Source organism: Schistocerca americana, chromosome 5 (genome assembly GCF_021461395.2).
Source record: "Schistocerca americana isolate TAMUIC-IGC-003095 chromosome 5, iqSchAmer2.1, whole genome shotgun sequence".
NCBI classification, from domain to species: Eukaryota; Metazoa; Arthropoda; class Insecta; order Orthoptera; family Acrididae; genus Schistocerca; species Schistocerca americana.
In genome coordinates, this window is record NC_060123.1 from 98471567 (window position 1) to 98489281 (window position 17715).

Below are 17715 nucleotides of genomic sequence, written 5' to 3' on the forward strand. Positions count from 1 at the left end.
TTAAGGCAAAAATGAACTTGGTTGTCTTCAGCAGCTGCAGTATCTAAAGGAAGTGTTGCCTCCTACATGTGCTATTCCTCCACTGTACCTGCTTGTCTTCTTGTGGCAAATGTGTAGAGTAACTGCAGAGTTGCTTGTTTGTCGCCATTCCTTCATAATTTTTTTAAACTATAATTTAGCTATATACTAAATATATCTGCCTGATGGAAGCCATATTATAATTTATTTACTTTCTGGTGTACCTTGCAAAAACGTTTCCATGTAAGAGTTCATGGCTGCCTGTCCAACCCAGAACTTTGTGCTCAAGAATTTGCTCTGAGGCTACAGACTGACTGATGGCAGCAGGCCACAGCTCAGATGTTTGTTGCATTTCTATTTGAACCTCAAATCTGCTCTCAGTTTGACTAGCATAAAATTATTTGTGGGCTTTCAGTTGGGTTGTAGCTCAAGGGAAGACACACATTTCTGTAACACTCAGTATATTTCATTACAGATGTCCAGATTACAAAAAGCTGTACAGCCAACTCAACAATCAAGATGGCATGGGCTGTTAGGTTAACAGTGTCAAGGAACTTGCTATGGCAGAGATATATCATTAATACTTAGCGACTCCACCCCACCTTCCCCCCTCCCCTGCAGTGTGGAGCATGGTTTGAGTGCAGTGGAAGGGGGAGGGGGGTGTCTGGCCGTGAGGGAGACGGCATTGATAGTCGTGACAGGGGCCATGCTGGGAGGTCAATGTGGAACTCCTGTTGGTGGTATGGGCAGATGGCGCGTCGGCCCATGCGTGATGATGGAACAGTGTGCGGAGGGACTGTATCCACCTGCGTGATCGGCTGGCAGCATTCGAACAGTAACCCTTCCTAGGGAGGCTACCCTAGCTCGGAGGAGTGTGTGGTCAACCCTGCGCGGGAGCGGGTGGAAGTAAGCAATCGACTGACAAACCAGGTCCCCGGTCGTGTGGGGTGAGTTGTCTTGCAGCAGGATGAAGATGTGGCTGTCATGGATGAGGATGCTGACATCCTCCTCACGTTCAGGCGGGATGTCGGTTCGCAGAACTGCTGGCAGGGGAAGGGGGAGAGGAGGTAGAGAGAGAAGTCGAGAACCCAAGGAACAATGCTGATAGTGACGCAGACGCATGTTTGGGTGAGGGCTGCGGTGGCAGCTCTGAGGGGTCATAGCTTGAGTGCGAGTCCTCAGTGCTGGGAGGCTGCATAACGTCATCGGGCGTGAAAGATGCTGGGTCGAGGTACTGGTTTCACACGGTGTAGAGAAACAGTGAACGGCGAACCTTTAACCTCCACCTCCATCGTGTTAGCGTTGCGGTTTATGACCTGAATATGGCCTGAATATGGTGGGGCAAGTGGGGCCCTGACAGTGTCGTCACAGAGAAAAACGAACTTGCATGAAAGGAGATCGGAGGGCATATAGGAGCGGGGGAGAATATGGTGAGACAAGGGGAGGGGGTGGGGGTACAGGGAAATGTTTGCAAAATGTGTTTGGATCCGGCTGACAAATCAGGATGGGGGTTGGGATTGTAGGGGGAGGTAGGTTGTAACAGCTTCCCAGGGAGCACTGGGCTTTCACCATAGATGAACTCATTTGTGGAGTCCTCGATATCTGGTTTGTATGATGACCATAGGCTCAGGAGTACCCATGGGAGGGCCTCGGTCCAAAGACCATCGTGACACCACAGTGCTGTCTTGAAAGTGTGATGCCACCGTTCTACCAATCTATTTGCTTGGGGGTGCTAGGCAGTCATGCAACATTTGTTGACATCACACAGATGGCGGTGCTGGGACAAGAGTGGTGATTCAAATTGCCGCCCTTGGTTGGTGGTGACAGTAGTGGGGCAGCCGAAGTGGGAAATCCAGGAAGAAACAAAAGCCCTAGTCAGGGTTTTGGCGGTTATGTTGGTGAGAGGTACAGCCTCTACACACCAAGATAAATGATCAATGCAAGAAAGAACATAGCAGCAGCTCTCTGAGGGGGGAAGGGGGCCGATGAGGTCTAAGTGTACGTAACGAAAGCGGCCAGATGGAATGTCGAATTTGTGGAGAGGTGGAACAGTGTGCCTGGTGACTTTGATGCGCTGACAGGTGATTCAGTTCTGGATCCAGGTCTGACATTTGCACTTTATGTCTTGCCACACGACTCATTCGGACATGAGGCATGTCAGTGACTTAATTCCAGGGTGTGCTGGAGAATGTACTGCGCCAAACACTGAATGGCGGAGGGGGGGGGGGGGGGGGGGAGTGGGATTGAGGGGTTGGAGGGTGCCGGTGGAGGAGTCGCACCAGACTTCCTCTTCGAAGCTGGCGAATTTTGCTTTGGTGAAAGACAGCAAAGTGGAGGTGGTATTGACAAGTTGCTGTGTATTCTCATCCTGATACTGTAGGGATGTAAGATCGGAAAGGTCGACGACCATTGAGATTGTGCTAATGCCGAAGCTGGCGAATTTTGCTTTGGTGAAAGACAGCAAAGTGGAGGTGGTATTGAGAAGTTGCTGTGTATCCTCATCCTGATACTGTAGGGATGCAAGATCGGAAAGGTCGACGACCATTGAGATGGTGCTAATGCGGGAATGGAAATCTGCAAAGATGTTGTAGGCACCTTTGATATGGCGGATGTCAGTAGAGAACTGAGAGAGGAAATTGAAATACTGAAAGCGATTGGGGGGGGGAGGTGGTCAAGAGGGGGATTGCAGTTGGAATCTGCTACTGGTTTATGGTCAGTCAGGATGTGGAAAAGTTGGCCCACGACATCAGGACGGAAGTGTTTCATACCTCATAAACTACTAAAAGTTTGCGGTCGAAGGCTGAGTATTTTTGTTGGGCGCGGGAGAGTTTCTTCGAAAAGAAATGAAGTGGTGTGACCACGTCGTTGTAGCGTTATTGTAGGACCATGTGACCAGAGTCACTGGCATCTGTGGTGACGAAGAGTTCAGCATCCGAGATTGGATGAACAAGGATGACGGCTCGTGTGAGAGAGTCTTTGAGGGCCTGGAAGGCTGCGCGCCTTGGTTCCATCCACGGAACGGGGCTTTCCTGAAGTTTGCTTGTCGGTGAGGGCATTAGTGAGGGTGGCTTGGGTGTCAGCTGCTGCAGGCAAATGTCGACTGTGGTAGTTCGTTGTTGCCAGGAACCGACAGAGATCTTTATATGTGGTAGGGGGTGGCAAGGATAAGATTGGTTGCACCTTCGATTCAGGGAAGTGTATACTGGCGCCTGACACTGCGTACTCCAAGAACTGGACAGATTGTTAGTGCAGTTGCAGTTCGTCAGTGTTGATCTCGACTCCATTTGATGAGAGAATGTCCTTTACTATCGTGATGTGGTGTTCAGAATCTTGCATGATTTGCTGAAAATCAGGATATCATCAAGGTATATGAAGTAGAAGTTGAACTGGAGCAAGACAGAGTCAATAAAGCATTGTTATGTCTTGGCGGCGTTTTTTTAACCCGAATGGCATGAAATGGTACTCGTACAAACCGATGGGGGCGATAATCGCCATTTTCGGAACATCTTCGGGTGCGACTGGAATTTGGTGATAAGCGCATTTGCAGTCCAGTATGCTGAAGTTGTAGCACCTGTGAGAAGGTGAGTGACATCGGGAATGTTCGGTATAGGATAATTGTCCATCACAGTTCTACACTACTGGCCATTAAAATTGCTAAACCAAGAAGAAATGCAGATGATAAACGGGTATTCATTGGATAAATATATTATACTAGAACTGACATGTGATTACATTTTCACACAATGTGAGTGCATAGATCCTGAGAAATCAGTACCCAGAACAACCACCTCTGGCCATAATAATGGCTTTGATACGCCTAGGCATTGAGTCAAACAGAGCTTGGATGGCGTGTACAGGTACTGCTGCCCATGCAGCTTCAACACGATACCACAGTTCATCAAGAGTAGTGGCTGGCGTATTGTGACGAGCCAGTTGCTCGGCCACCATTGACCGGAAGTTTCCAGTTGGTGAAAGATCTGGAGAATGTGCTGGCCAGGGCAGCAGTCGAACATTTTCTGTATCCAGAAAGGCCCGTACAGGACCTGCAACATGAGGTCATGCATTATCCTGCTGAAATGTAGGGTTTCGCAGGGTAGAGCCACAGGTCGTAACACATCTGAAATGTAATTTCCACTGTTCAAAGTGCCATCAATGCGAACAAGAGATGACCGAGATGTGTAATCAATGGCACCCCATACCATTACGCCGGGTGATACGCCAGTGTGGCGGTGACGAATACACGCTTCCAATGTGCACTCACCACGATGTCGCCAAACATGAATGCGACCATCATGATGCTGTAAATAGAACCTGTATTCATCTGAAAAAATGACGTTTTGCGATTCGTGCACCCAGGTTTGTCGTTGAGTACACCATCGCAGGCGCTCCTGTCTGTGATGCAGCGTCAAGGATAACCGCAGCCATGGTCTCCGAGCTGATAGTCCATGCTGCTGCAAACGTCATCGAACTGTTCGTGCAGATGGTTGTTGTCTTGCAAACGTCCACATCTGTTGACTCAGGGATCGAGACGCAGCTACACCATCCGTTACAGCCATGCAGATAAGATGCCTGTCATCTCGACTGCTAGTGATACGAGGCCGTTGGGATCCACACAGCATTCCGTATTACCCACTGATTCCATATTCTGCTAACAGTCATAGGATCTCGACCAATGTGAGCAGCTATGTCGTGATATGATAAACAGCAATCGAGATAGCCTACAGTCTGACCTTTATCAAAGTCGGAAACATGATGGTACACATTTCTCCTCCTTACACGAGGCATCACAACAACGTTTTACCAGGCAACGCTGGTCAACAGCTGTTTGTGTATGAGAAATCAGTTGAAAACATTCCTCATGTCAGCACGTTGTAGGTGTCGCCACCGGTACCAACTTTGTGTGAATGCTGTGAAAAGCTAATCATTTGCATATCACAGCATTTTCTTTCCTGTCGGTTAAATTTCACGTCTGTAGCACGTCATCTTCATGGTGTAGCAATTTTAATGGCCAGTAATGTAGCATGTAGGCATCTGTAATCATCACACATATGAAAGGAGCCATCCTGTTTGGGGCTGAGGTGTACGGGTGATGACCAGTTACTATCGGAGGGTTGTAAAATTCCCACCTAGAGAAGTTCCTGTATTTGCTGGTGACCCGAGTGTAACTTAAGGCAGTGAGCCTTGTGACGAATGGGTGGGCCCTTGGACGTGATGTTGCAATGACTGTGCATGGGCGGGGTGTGGTGCCGATTTATTAGGGGTGTGTGGCTTGGAAGCCAAGCGTGAGGCACGCATGAGCAGTATGCATAGGGCTGTCTATTGTCCACAGTGTGCGAGAGAGGTGCGCTCGGTGGTGGCAGCACTGCTGGTGCGCCTGGAGCGATGGAGTGAGCCGTGCAAGGAGGCGTGAGAAGGGGAATGTTTATCAACACACTGGGTGGGCGCGTGCGTGGTGGTGGAGGGGTCTGGTCGGAGCATGGGTGGCAGGATTGTCATGAGACACACGAGTGTCAGGTTGCGAAACAGGTGAGAGACACATTGAGATGAACACACTTGATGGGGGCGGGGGAGGTGGGGGTAACACTGTGTGGTTGAGACTGGAGTCATATGAGATAGGTGTGGTGTTACTAACCTGTGTGCTGTTGTCGGCGTAGCTGTCGGGTGCGGCGGATGAAGGCTCAAATGTCGGCGATGCCGAGAGGTGTAAATTGATGTTGGCAGAGATTGCGGCAAGCTTGTCCTTGGCACGTGGAATGCGATATTTCAAAACAGCGTTCTCACAGCGTAGGGCACATTTCTTGGCACTTCCCGCCAGGACACAGTTCACGGTTGCACAAGTCCTGCTCACAAGAGCTGAGCACTGTTGCGCTGAACAGTTAATGGCATATACAGGCAGAGCAGGTGGCAGAGCATGGTCACATGGTATGTGAGAGTTAGATGTGTGAAGAAACAGAGAACCTCGAATAATGATGTCCGCCACGTGGAAGATCCAGGTGAGGGAGAGGCGATTAGAGAGGTGGATTTGAAGCTCAACGGAGCCACAGGTCTGGAGTGTAGATGAGTTCACAGCTCTCAGGAGAGAGCTTGTGCATGTGAGGGGGCGTGTGACCATTGATTTAGGTATGTCTGAGACGTCTGCGCCAGTGTCCACGAGGAAGTAGCGACTCGAAGAATAGCCTTTGACGTAAAGGCGGCCGTTTGACGGGATGGAGGTGCGGATGGAATGTAACATGGGTTGGCACTTATTGTTCGATTGGCTTTTCGGATGCTTGCACAGGGGCGGCCCTTTTTTGCATCGTCGCTGAATACAGTGTGGTAACAGCAGTAAGGGTACATTGGGAGAGGAGGCAGCCGATTATCCTCTATGTGTTCGGGTTTGTACACTGGAGTGTTTGGTGCAGGTGCGATATGCAGTGGCTTGGGGGGGGGGGGGGGGGGGGGCAGAGAGTGTGTGTGCTGGGTGCCATGGGTACCAGGTGGCAAAGCAGTCGGGGAGGGGGAGGGGGGGTGAATGGAGCGCATCCTGCCCCTGCCTGCGGCTGGGTGAGCTTCCGTTTCAGGAGTGCCAACCTGTTGCGTGAGCTCCTGCTGGTGGCACTGGTGTGTGTGAGCGAATAGACCTGGTCAGCCATCTGCAGATGCAAATTGATGGTTTCCAAGGCGTGAGGGGGGAGATGAACTTGGAGATCTGTAGGCAGTTTAGCTAATAACACCGACCATAGGGTTTCGTCTGGCATCTGCTGCTCACTGACCAGTAGGCATAGCCGGCACCAAAGCTGAGATGAGATGTTCCTCGTACAGCATTCACAGAATAACCTCTTGTGGGGAGTGTGAGAGGCGCTCGATGATAGTCTGTTTTGCGAAATCGTACTTCAAAGTTAGCGGTGGCATCAGAAGTAGGTCGCAGATCAGGTTTGGGTGCCCGTGCAGTTGAGTCATGAGGCACAGGAATTTTCAATTGTCGTCAGTGACGCGGTATGGTTCGAACAAGTTCTCTACCAGTACAAACCACGTTGCTGGGTTGTCCTCGGATAGCAGTGGCAGGGTCGGAAAGCGGCCTGGTGGTGGCGACGAAGGCCCAGCTATCTGAGTCCCTCGTATCACTCGTATGACGTGGATGCTGGGCCAGCGTGGTCGATGCAGACGGCACTGTGTAGGGTGCGATCGAGCAATCTGTCGTAGCAGATGAGAATGGCACCAAAGCAATAGGAAATGATGCTGCTGTAAAACTCCAATGCAACATTCGTGGCATGAAAGTCTTATGCGGAAGGCCTGGTTGGCGCCATGTGAAAAGCAAGTGAGTGAACGGCTGCAGCCGAAACCTCCTGCAAGTTTACTTGATGTGGTGAGGGTAGGTGAAAGAGCAGGTGTACGTGGAGCAGTACAGTGTAATGTTGCCACAGGGCTGTTGAGATGACAACGAGCAGGGGCATGTTCAGGGGGGGGGGACACAGTTAGTATCACTAAGCGGCACGTTATTCACATCAGGTGGGGGCCCATAAAGTGCACTGAGTGGCCGAACGGTCACGGGAAAGGGGGGGAGGGGGTAAACTTGCCTGGAAATGTTTGTGATATACACTGTGCGTTGTCCATGTTGTAAACCAATGAAGTGGTGAACCATTCAGGCATGATCTGTACATGTGCTAGTCGCTAGCGTTGCTACCTCTGGATCACAGGGTCCCAGGATTTTCTTTGCCTGGGTACGGGGTGTTTGTGTTGTCCTCACCATCTCGTCATCATCATCATTTGTGACATTGGAGTGTGAAAAAAATTGGACTGTGAAAAAATTGGGACTTTGTGCAGGCACTGATGACCGTGCAGTTGAGCGCCCCACAAACCAAACATCATCGTCATCATCATCATCAGGTTCTCGTGGTCTGTACTAACAAAGGCGAGGTTGCGCCCGGCACTGTTGTAATGGTTGCCTGATACATAGTTTGTGCACGAAATGCAGAATCCACATCAGCATGATGAAATGTAGGAAATTTTCTCTCCTCATCATCATTTTTGAAATGCACATGTCGATGCACACTCACTGGAGAGGCAAAGCCTGAGAGTGCAGTGACATGCACTGTCAAGTGGCGAAAGTGTTGAGTGACGAAACTGCAGGAAATGTGTTGTAGAATCCAGGTGGTGGTGAAGCAGCGAAATGTCCTGTTGTAGGTGCAGGAGCTTCGATATCCACCTGCTGCACAGCAGACGGAGAAAATACTTGCACTACCAGGAAATGGCATGCGAATTCTTGCTCGGGATGACCACTGTGGGATTTTGAGTGGGTTGTAGCCCAAGGAAACACACACATGGGAAAGTCCTACAGCCAACCCAGCAAGCAAGATGGCGTGGGCCATTAGGTTAACAGAGTCGAAGAACTTGCGTTGGTGGAGATATGTCGTTTGTGCTTGTCAATGCCACATATTTATTATGCGATCTGAGGCTTTCCCAGAGTGTTTGATGCTTCAAAGGTTTTTGGGTGTCCTGCCAGAGGCAGTCATTGAAGATACACAATATTTCGGTGAATAATAGTTCCGCCATCATCAGGTGGTACTGATGGGATGAGGGGTGTACGGTGTGCTCCTGGTATATTTTCCTGTGGGTTCAGAGCTCTGGCCTCATAGGCTCCACATCATGCTTGGTGGTGGTGGGGACGTGCGGTGGTGGTGGTGGTGGTGGTGGTGGTGGTGGGTGCCCGTGTCTTGCATCTGAATGTTATGATTTTCTTTGATTGAGCTGAGTACTGGCTCCCATACCTTATTTATTTGGAAACCCAAGTCCCTGTTTATTAAATTATCTGTCACGAGAATTTCAATAGCTTCTTTAAAAATGGAGTCCCAAAATTTGTTCATGTTGGCCAAGTCTTTCATCTACTTATAATTCATTGAATATCCATTCTCAATGATGCAGTGTCTGTTATTGCCGACTTGCTAGGCACTCTCATTGTTTGCAGCGATCTCCAGTGGTGCCGATTTTTTGACCAACATAGGTTTTCCTGCATTTGCAAAGGGCTTGGTTGACTCCGGATTTTTTTAGATGCAGGTCATTTTTGATCTCCCGTAATAGGACTCGTATATTGGCTGGAGGGTGGAACACTGGTGTTGATGATACATTGACAGCAAGCAGTATGAAAGGGTCTTCTTCTTTTCTTCTTATTCTGAGTTTTCATCTCTCTTTGGATTCTTGGGGTTCTTGCATTTAGGACCTTCCAAATCTGTCGACTGGTGTATCCATTTTTGCAGAAGACAGACTCTAGATGTTGTAGCTCTGCCTTCAGACTTTGTTCATCTGAAATGGTGTATGCCCTGTGTACGAGGGTGTTCAGCACATTATTCTTTTGCAAGGGATGGTGGCAGCGGTAGGCATGTAGATATAAATCTGTGTGAGTTGGCTTGCAGTAAACACTGTGGGTAAGCGAGCCGTCAGGTCTACAATGACCTAGAACATCGAGGAATGGAACTTTCCCCTCTTTTTCTCTTTTCGGCTTAATTTCAGATGTTCTAAGAACTCCTGTAATTTTTTGCGTCCATGTGGCCAAGTGACAAACATATTGTTGATGTAACGGAAGAAATAGATGGTTTCTTTTCCTGCAGTTTCCAGTGCTCTCCCTTCGAAATGCTCCATAAACATATTTGCTACAACCGGCAAGATAGGGCTGTCCATTGCTACGCCATCAGCGTGTTAGGACATGTGTGAAAAGCTGGGTCAGCTTTGGGCTGAACATCTCGCTGATTAATTTTATGGAGTCTTCTAAAGGAACCCGGGTGAAAAGTGAGAGGACATCAAAGTACACCATGATGTCAGACTTCTGCAGCCTCAGGTCCTTCAGCTGACTGATGAAGTCTCCCGTATATGGCATGTACACTTTACGACATAAGGCCAGAACTCTGCACAGGTATGTATACTGGAAGCACACTGCAGACTTCTCATTCCATTAGTACCACCTGATGATGGCAGAATGGTTGTTGCTCGTCAAAATATCGTGGACCTTCGACGATTGCATCAGGCGGTACACCTGATAATGTAGGAAGCAAATCATTTATTGTTGTAATGTCAGTTTCCAAGCAAAATATCTATGATAGGCATTGAACACTTTGTGATAACAGTACCAGTGTGGCAGTTGGTCACATAGAATTCAATAAGTGTATGTGTCAGTTGTCCATTGTTTTTTATTTGAAGCAATAGCATTGTTCTTGAAATTACATATTGAGTTTCTGTAACTATTAGTATGTTCTGATGTTGGCACCTACTTGGGGTTCATTTGAAGTTTTATTTTTTATTATTATTTCCATTAGTTTCACCAATTAATGCAAAAATATAGTGAAATCGTTGCAACTCTGATAGGCACTGCCCGAAGCAAGTAGTTCATCATGCAGTCCTTTAATCTGTTTCCATACACATAGTATTCTCTCTCTATCTCTTTAGTGATGCATCAGTTATAAAATTGTTGTTACTTTTAATGGCTTAATTTCAGTTACACCAAAATGTAACTAAATTAATTTCTATTAAATATATTCACAGCTTCAGAGGCTCTGCGGTCGTCGAGCCAAGAGACAAGGGCAGGCAATGGAGCTGATTGATGTGAGTGGAGATGCTATCATGCCAGATCCAAAAGAGTGGCTAACAAAACAGCTAACACAAGAGCAACAAACAAAGGTTCATGGTCATAGTCATCGGAGAAATGATGGTCCAACAACACAGCAGAGACGGAAACATCAAATAACTTACCTAGCATTCCAGGTAAGTATAATGAGTGCAAAAAGAATAACTTTAATAAAAATAAGCTTTAAAAAGTGTACTATCAGTATATTGTGCCACCATAAAAAAATGTTTGTGTGTGTGTCTGTCTCTCTCTCTCTCTCTCTCTCTCTCTCTCTCTCTCTCTCTGTGTGTGTGTGTGTGTGTGTGTGTGTGTGTGTGTGTGTGTAAGAAAATAACAGGGCACCTTTAGTATACAATGTTTGCAGTAATATTAGATTAGATTAGATTAGATTTACTTTCATTCCAATTGATCCGTAGTGAGGAGGTCCTCCAGGATGTGGAAAATGTCAGAAAAACAACAATACATGACAAATATTTAAACTAAAACAAATAAGCTAATGTACCATTCCACAGGTCCCAAGTGGAATGATCGTCATTTTTTAATGAACACTAAGAGTCATTTTACAAATACTATTGCACTGAATTTAAAATAAAAAAGTTTTATATTTATTTATAAGGTAAGAAACATGTAATACAACTACTGTAATACTTATTTACAATGAACACATTACTGCACTGAAATGGTGCAGAAGTATTGAAAATACACGGACTATATACTGCTGTAATAAAACACAGTAACCATTCTGCAAACATATTTTTTAAATTATCTATTGAAAAAGTTTATTACAATTTAGAATAAAGCATTCTATTGCTTAATGTTAATTCAAATTGACTCTAAGTAATATTAGACACAATTTAAATCCTAATAACAGTATCTTGTTTCTGAAACTTTATCGTATCTAGTTTTCAATACATTTTACCTCCCTCTTCTTTTAGAGATTTCTGAAAACAAATGATAATGTAACTCGCAAGATATTTTACAAAATACACTCCTGGAAATGGAAAAAAGAACACATTGACACCGGTGTGTCAGACCCACCATACTTGCTCCGGACACTGCGAGAGGGCTGTACAAGCAATGATCACACGCACGGCACAGCGGACACACCAGGAACCGCGGTGTTGGCCCTCGAATGGCGCTAGCTGCGCAGCATTTGTGCACCGCCGCCGTCAGTGTCAGCCAGTCTGCCATGGCATACGGATCTCCATCGCAGTCTTTAACACTGGTAGCATGCCGCGACAGCGTGGACGTGAACCGTATGTTCAGTTGACGGACTTTGAGCGAGGGCGTATAGTGGGCATGCGGGAGGCCGGGTGGACGTACTGGCGAATTGCTCAACACGTGGGGTGTGAGGTCTCCACAGTACATCGATGTTGTCGCCAGTGATCGGCGGAAGGTGCACGTGCCCGTCGACCTGGGATCGGACCGCAGCGACGCACGGATGCACGCCAAGACCGTAGGATTCTACGCAGTGCCGTAGGGGACCGCATCGCCACTTCCCAGCAAATTAGGGGCACTGTTGCTCCTGGGGTATCGGCGAGGACCATTCGCAACCGTCTCCATGAAGCTGGGCTACGGTCCCGCACACCGTTAGGCCGTCTTCCGCTCACGCCCCAACATCGTGCAGCCCGCCTCCAGTGGTGTCGCGACAGGCGTGAATGGAGGGATGAATGGAGACGTGTCGTCTTCAGCGATGAGAGTCGCTTCTGCCTTGGTGCCAATGATGGTCGTATGCGTGTTTGGCGCCGTGCAGGTGAGCGCCACAATCAGGACTGCATACGACCGAGGCACACAGGGCCAACACCCGGCATCATGGTGTGGGGAGCGATCTCCTACACTGGCCGTACACCACTGGTGATCGTCGAGGGGACACTGAATAGTGCACGGTACATCCAAACCGTCATCGAACCCATCGTTCTACCATTCCTAGACCGGCAAGGGAACTTGCTGTTCCAGCAGGACAATGCACGTCCGTATGTATCCCGTGCCACCCAACGTGCTCTAGAAGGTGTAAGTCAACTACCCTGGCCAGCAAGATCTCCGGATCTGTCCCCCATTGAGCATGTTTGGGACTGGATGATGCGTCGTCTCACGCGGTCTGCACGTCCAGCACGAACGCTGATCCAACTGAGGCGCCAGGTGGAAATGGCATGGCAAGACGTTCCACAGGACTACATCCAGCATCTCTACGATCGTCTCCATGGGAGAATAGCAGCCTGCATTGCTGCGAAAGGTGGATATACACTGTACTAGTGCCGACATTGTGCATGTTCTGTTGCCTGTGTCTATGTGCCTGTGGTTCTGTCAGTGTGATCATGTGATGTATCTGACCCCAGGAATGTGTCAATAAAGTTTCCCCTTCCTGGGACAATGAATTCACGGTGTTCTTATTTCAATTTCCAGGAGTGTATATATATAAAAAGAGTTCCTCTTTCAGGTGTGCCAATGTGCTTTTATTTCTCATCACAGTCATAATTTATGCACTTCAGCAAGCCGAGGATGAATCTGTGTGTATCTCCTACAAAGCTATTAATGTGTTTTAAGGTCCTTGAAAATTAGCTTGTCTCAGACATCATATGAACTTTCTCTTTGTGTATTATGAGGAATATTTTGATGAAAGTATACTTCAAGAATCTTGAACATAGCTAATCTCTTTATATGCCCACTTCACCATAATGATGTCCAGTCCTACCAGTTGCTAACAATGTAGGAAAAGACAGATTGCTACTTACCATAAAGAAGACACGCTAAGTTGCTGATAGGCACAATTAAAAGACAATTACATAAAGCTATCAGCCACAGCCTTCATCAGTAATAGAGAGACACACACCGTTCATACACACAGGCAAGCACACCTCAAGCACGCACAACCGCCAACTCCAGCGATCCATAAATTAGTATAAATACCCGTGTCATATACAAGCTTGTGGAAATATTTCATTCTGAAGTACCTCACATATTGAAGAATAGAATTTGGAAGTTTTTTGATTAGTGATGTTTATCATTTAATGCACAGTGTTCTTTGAAGGGACAACAGTACCCAAGTACTAGAAGTTGTCAACAATCTCTCTACCTACATCTCCCATTTTTAGACACACTAATGGAGTAGTAGTAACGGCAGCAGTACAATTATTCATCTGTGGATCACTGATATGGGGATAATGAACGTGCCATAGTATTCCAGAATGAGATTTTCACTCTGCAGCGGAGTGTGCACTGATATGAAACTTCCTGGCAGATTAAAACTGTGTGCCCGACCGAGACTCGAACTCGGGACCTTTGCCTTTCGCGGGCAAGTGCTCTACCAGCTGAGCTACCGAAGCAGGACTCACGCCCGGTACTCACAGCTTCTGTAAAGTTTGGAAGGTAGGAGACGAGGTACTGGCAGAAGTAAAGCTGTGAGTACCGGGCGTGAGTCGTGCTTCGGTAGCTCAGTTGGTAGAGCACTTGCCCGCGAAAGGCAAAGGTCCCGAGTTCGAGTCTCGGTCGGGCACACAGTTTTAATCTGCCAGGAAGTTTCATATCAGCACACACTCTGCTGCAGAGTGAAAATCTCATTCTGGAAACATCCCCCAGGCTGTGGCTAAGCCATGTTTTCGCAATATCCTTTCTTTCAGGAGTGCTAGTTCTGCAGGTTCGCAGGAGCGCTTCTGTAAAGTTTGGAAGGTAGGAGACGAGGTACTGGCAGAAGTAAAGCTGTGAGTACTGGGCATGAGTCGTGCTTTGGTAGCTCAGCTGGTAGAGCACTTGCCTGCGAAAGGCAAAGGCCCCGAGTTCGAGTCTCGGTCGGGCACACAGTTTTAATCTGCCAGGAAGTTTCGTGCCATAGTATTATAGGTTAAGAACACACAGTTAATATGTGCTGCCATCTACATATTAACAGGTCTAGTTTGACAAGAATAGTACAATTAGTCGGCCGTGGCCTAGTATTGGGATCTGCTTCAGCATTTATGTGAAGTAATTTAGGGAAACAAGGAATGTCTAAATCAGGATAGCCGAGTAATGATCAGAGCTTCCTTCCCCCCAAATACCAGACCAGTCTATTGAAAACATTGCTGCTCCCTCGTTTGGTTGATCCTGCGTGCAATACTGTTTTGTTTATACATTCCTGTAGAGAAATTATTTCATAAATTAAAAGCTAATACCACACTGTTTGTCCATCAGTCACACTTTTAGATGACATTAGAAACATAACAATGGTTTTATTATTAATTATATGTGCTGCATCTTTCCATTTGTTTGGCTAAAAAACTGTGTCATCATCTCTTTGTAACAAGCAAAATCTTGGGCTCACAAAGAGAGTGAGATGTTAGTATTATCCTTTGAGAATGTTGGATGTTCTTGGGGATGGGGAAAACTCAGAATACAGAAATATTTATAGAATGATAAATGCTTTTTATTATCATGAAGTCATGTTATATTTTTGTACCAAACCCCTCATCACATTATCTAAGGACACCTTCACTATCTAGAATGTATTGTTTAACAAGTACTTTTTAAAAAGGTTTGTATCCGTAGGGTTAGCATTCATAACTTTCCCGTCACACTGACTTGCGTTTTTGTGGCCACAACCTTACTATGTGACAATGGTGGACCCCATTTGCTTCTGGCTCTCATGAATCCAGATCAGTCATCTGAGTTTAAACTTAATATCTCGTGATTCGTATCACAACGCTGTTTGTAACACAATTATTCTAGCAAAATTCTCTATATGCGTATGTTTGCTTAGCTATTTCTTTCATTATTGATGAGGAATATGATGAGTATGCACACTGGACAGACATATCGTGCCACATCTGGAATTGTTTGGTGTTTCTTGCTCCATAAACTTTGCGATATCAGTGACATATTTGATTAACCACAGGATACTTGATTAACCACTGGTACTATACCAGCTTTGACCTGTGGTACCTTATCTCAATTCCTGTGTCACGACTAGCTACAGGGACTCTTTCAGCTCCAACCTTTGCTACCTTATCTCAACTCTTATGAATCAACTAACATTTTCTCCCCATCTCATTTTTCCGTGGACACTTGCCAAGTTTCCTCACAATAACACTCTCTGATCTCTTGCTTGTAATCCCCTACTTTGGTCCCGACCATCATCTCTGGTAGGTGCTGGCTGTACTTCAAGGGACCAGGAGCAATATAGCAATGACGTCATGGCCATTGACCCATCTCACATCCGTGCAATATCCCTGCACCACGTTGTATTGTTTTGGGTAGACGTTGTGTGACGAAAACACAAATAATCTTACTATAAGACATTGTTGCAACTGTGAATTATCTGTTGCACCACTGGTCTATGCTGTATCACAGCTTTCACTTATCAAACTAGAGAAAAGAATTACAGATATAAGCAAAATAGAAAGGAAGAGAAGTAGTTCTGAATGTGACTTGGGCACACTATGGACACCATTCCACATATCCATTAGCTTCATAACTTACATGTGTGCTGTTTACATTTATCTAAATTTATCAGGAACCAAGGTTTGTCACATCTTAGCCAAGTACTTTACCTACATTGCCTGGCATAATACCCTCCTTATCAGCATGCCCACCATACTACATCATGTGACTTGATTTGTAGACCCACATGTTACACTGAGAGCATATAGCTGGTCTTGTAGGTTCATACATTGGACCCTTTCCTGGTACCAGAACCACATCGTATGATATGCTAGTAGCAAAGAGTATAGAGGTGGACACACAGCCAGGAGTCCACAAGTGATTATATCACACATGTGCTGCTACTTATTCATTATGGTGCTGCTGGGGTTCTGCTTCCAGCTTCCCCTGCACCATCCGCTTCGGACACCACTGAAGTGGTCCCTTTGTTCTGTAACAGCTATAATGAAATGGGGAGCAATTCTCCCACTTGTCAGGATGGCAGTCTGCTTTTCAACCTGGGCATTGTGGGTTGGATGGCATGCCGGGGTCCAGAGGAGTCTGTCGGAGGTGAATGTGCAGCAAGACAGACAGAGTGCAGGAAAACACTTTATTATTCATCAAGCTATATCAGATACAAGTGCATGCAATTGTCTGTTGAGCACAGCCTGGTGTTGACCCACAGTGTCCTCATATCTGTGTAGAGGTGGCAGATGTGCTTGGAGGCAGCACAGTTCCTTGGCGACACTGACACCAGGAGCTGAGATGGCAGTTACTGATTGAAGTCCCTGTGGTTTGGCTGGTGATGGCCGGCACAGTCCACATAGCTGGGCAGCAGTGTGGAAGGAGGGTGCTATTGGGCACTGAGCCCTGAACCTCGGCATACAAGTTGTGGTCTGATTATTATGAAATCTATCCAGTGGGTACTGGGGGTCCGACAGCATTGTAGTCATCGGGTTACGGCCACCAGTTCAAACCTGCCCAGTGGTTCGATTGACACGTATAATAATGCTGTGGTCGACATACAAAATAACTGTTGTAACACTAACATTGAATATGTTTGTCTCCTTGTCACTAGGAGCAGGAATCCAAGTAAAGCTGTGAGCAGTGAGGTAAACAGTATGGCATATGGAAGTTTAGGTCAGTCCTGGAATCTTGCTCGGATAGCCGAAATAGTTAAGATTGCTGCTCGTGACAAGCAAGATATCCAGGTTTCTGGTCTGGCACAAATTTGTGTGTCACCAGTAGGTAACATCTTCATACCTAAAGCCATTCTTCTTAGAACAAATCTGTAATTGCAAATAAATTTCATAAAATTTGTCATGACAGAGATCTTGGTTAACTTGTACTTAATTGTTTCTCTCCCTTTACCATCACCTCATTGACAAAGATTAAGGCATCAGGTTTTGAATCCTTTCTTTACATTGTTGTGGGAGCGTCATCTATTATGATGATGAGTAGCAGTAGTCACACAGAACTTCCTTGTTTTATCCCACTATTCATATTGAACAGATGTGATCCTCAGTTCTGGACTGCAAATACAGGCAGTTTTTCACGCACAAACATTATTATATATGGCTGAATATATCAGAGACATAGCAGATCCTCAGACTGGAGGAGGATAGGGAAGGAAACTGGCCATGGCTGTTTCAAAGGAATGATCCTAGCATTTGCCTTAAGCAGTTTGGAGAACCACAGAAAATCTAAATCTGGTG

The 17715-nt window shown here is 46.5% G+C and overlaps 1 protein-coding gene across 2 annotated transcripts in view; it reads left to right on the top strand.

Annotated features, from left to right (window-relative positions):
- LOC124616094 (proline-rich protein PRCC) overlaps positions 1–17715 on the top strand; it is a 106070-nt gene that overhangs the window by 68545 nt on the left and 19810 nt on the right. For both annotated transcript variants that reach the window (XM_047144348.1, XM_047144350.1), the window contains exon 5: positions 10531–10749. In XM_047144348.1, coding sequence (XP_047000304.1) covers positions 10531–10749 — 219 coding nt within the window. The remainder of the gene's footprint in view (positions 1–10530; positions 10750–17715) is intronic.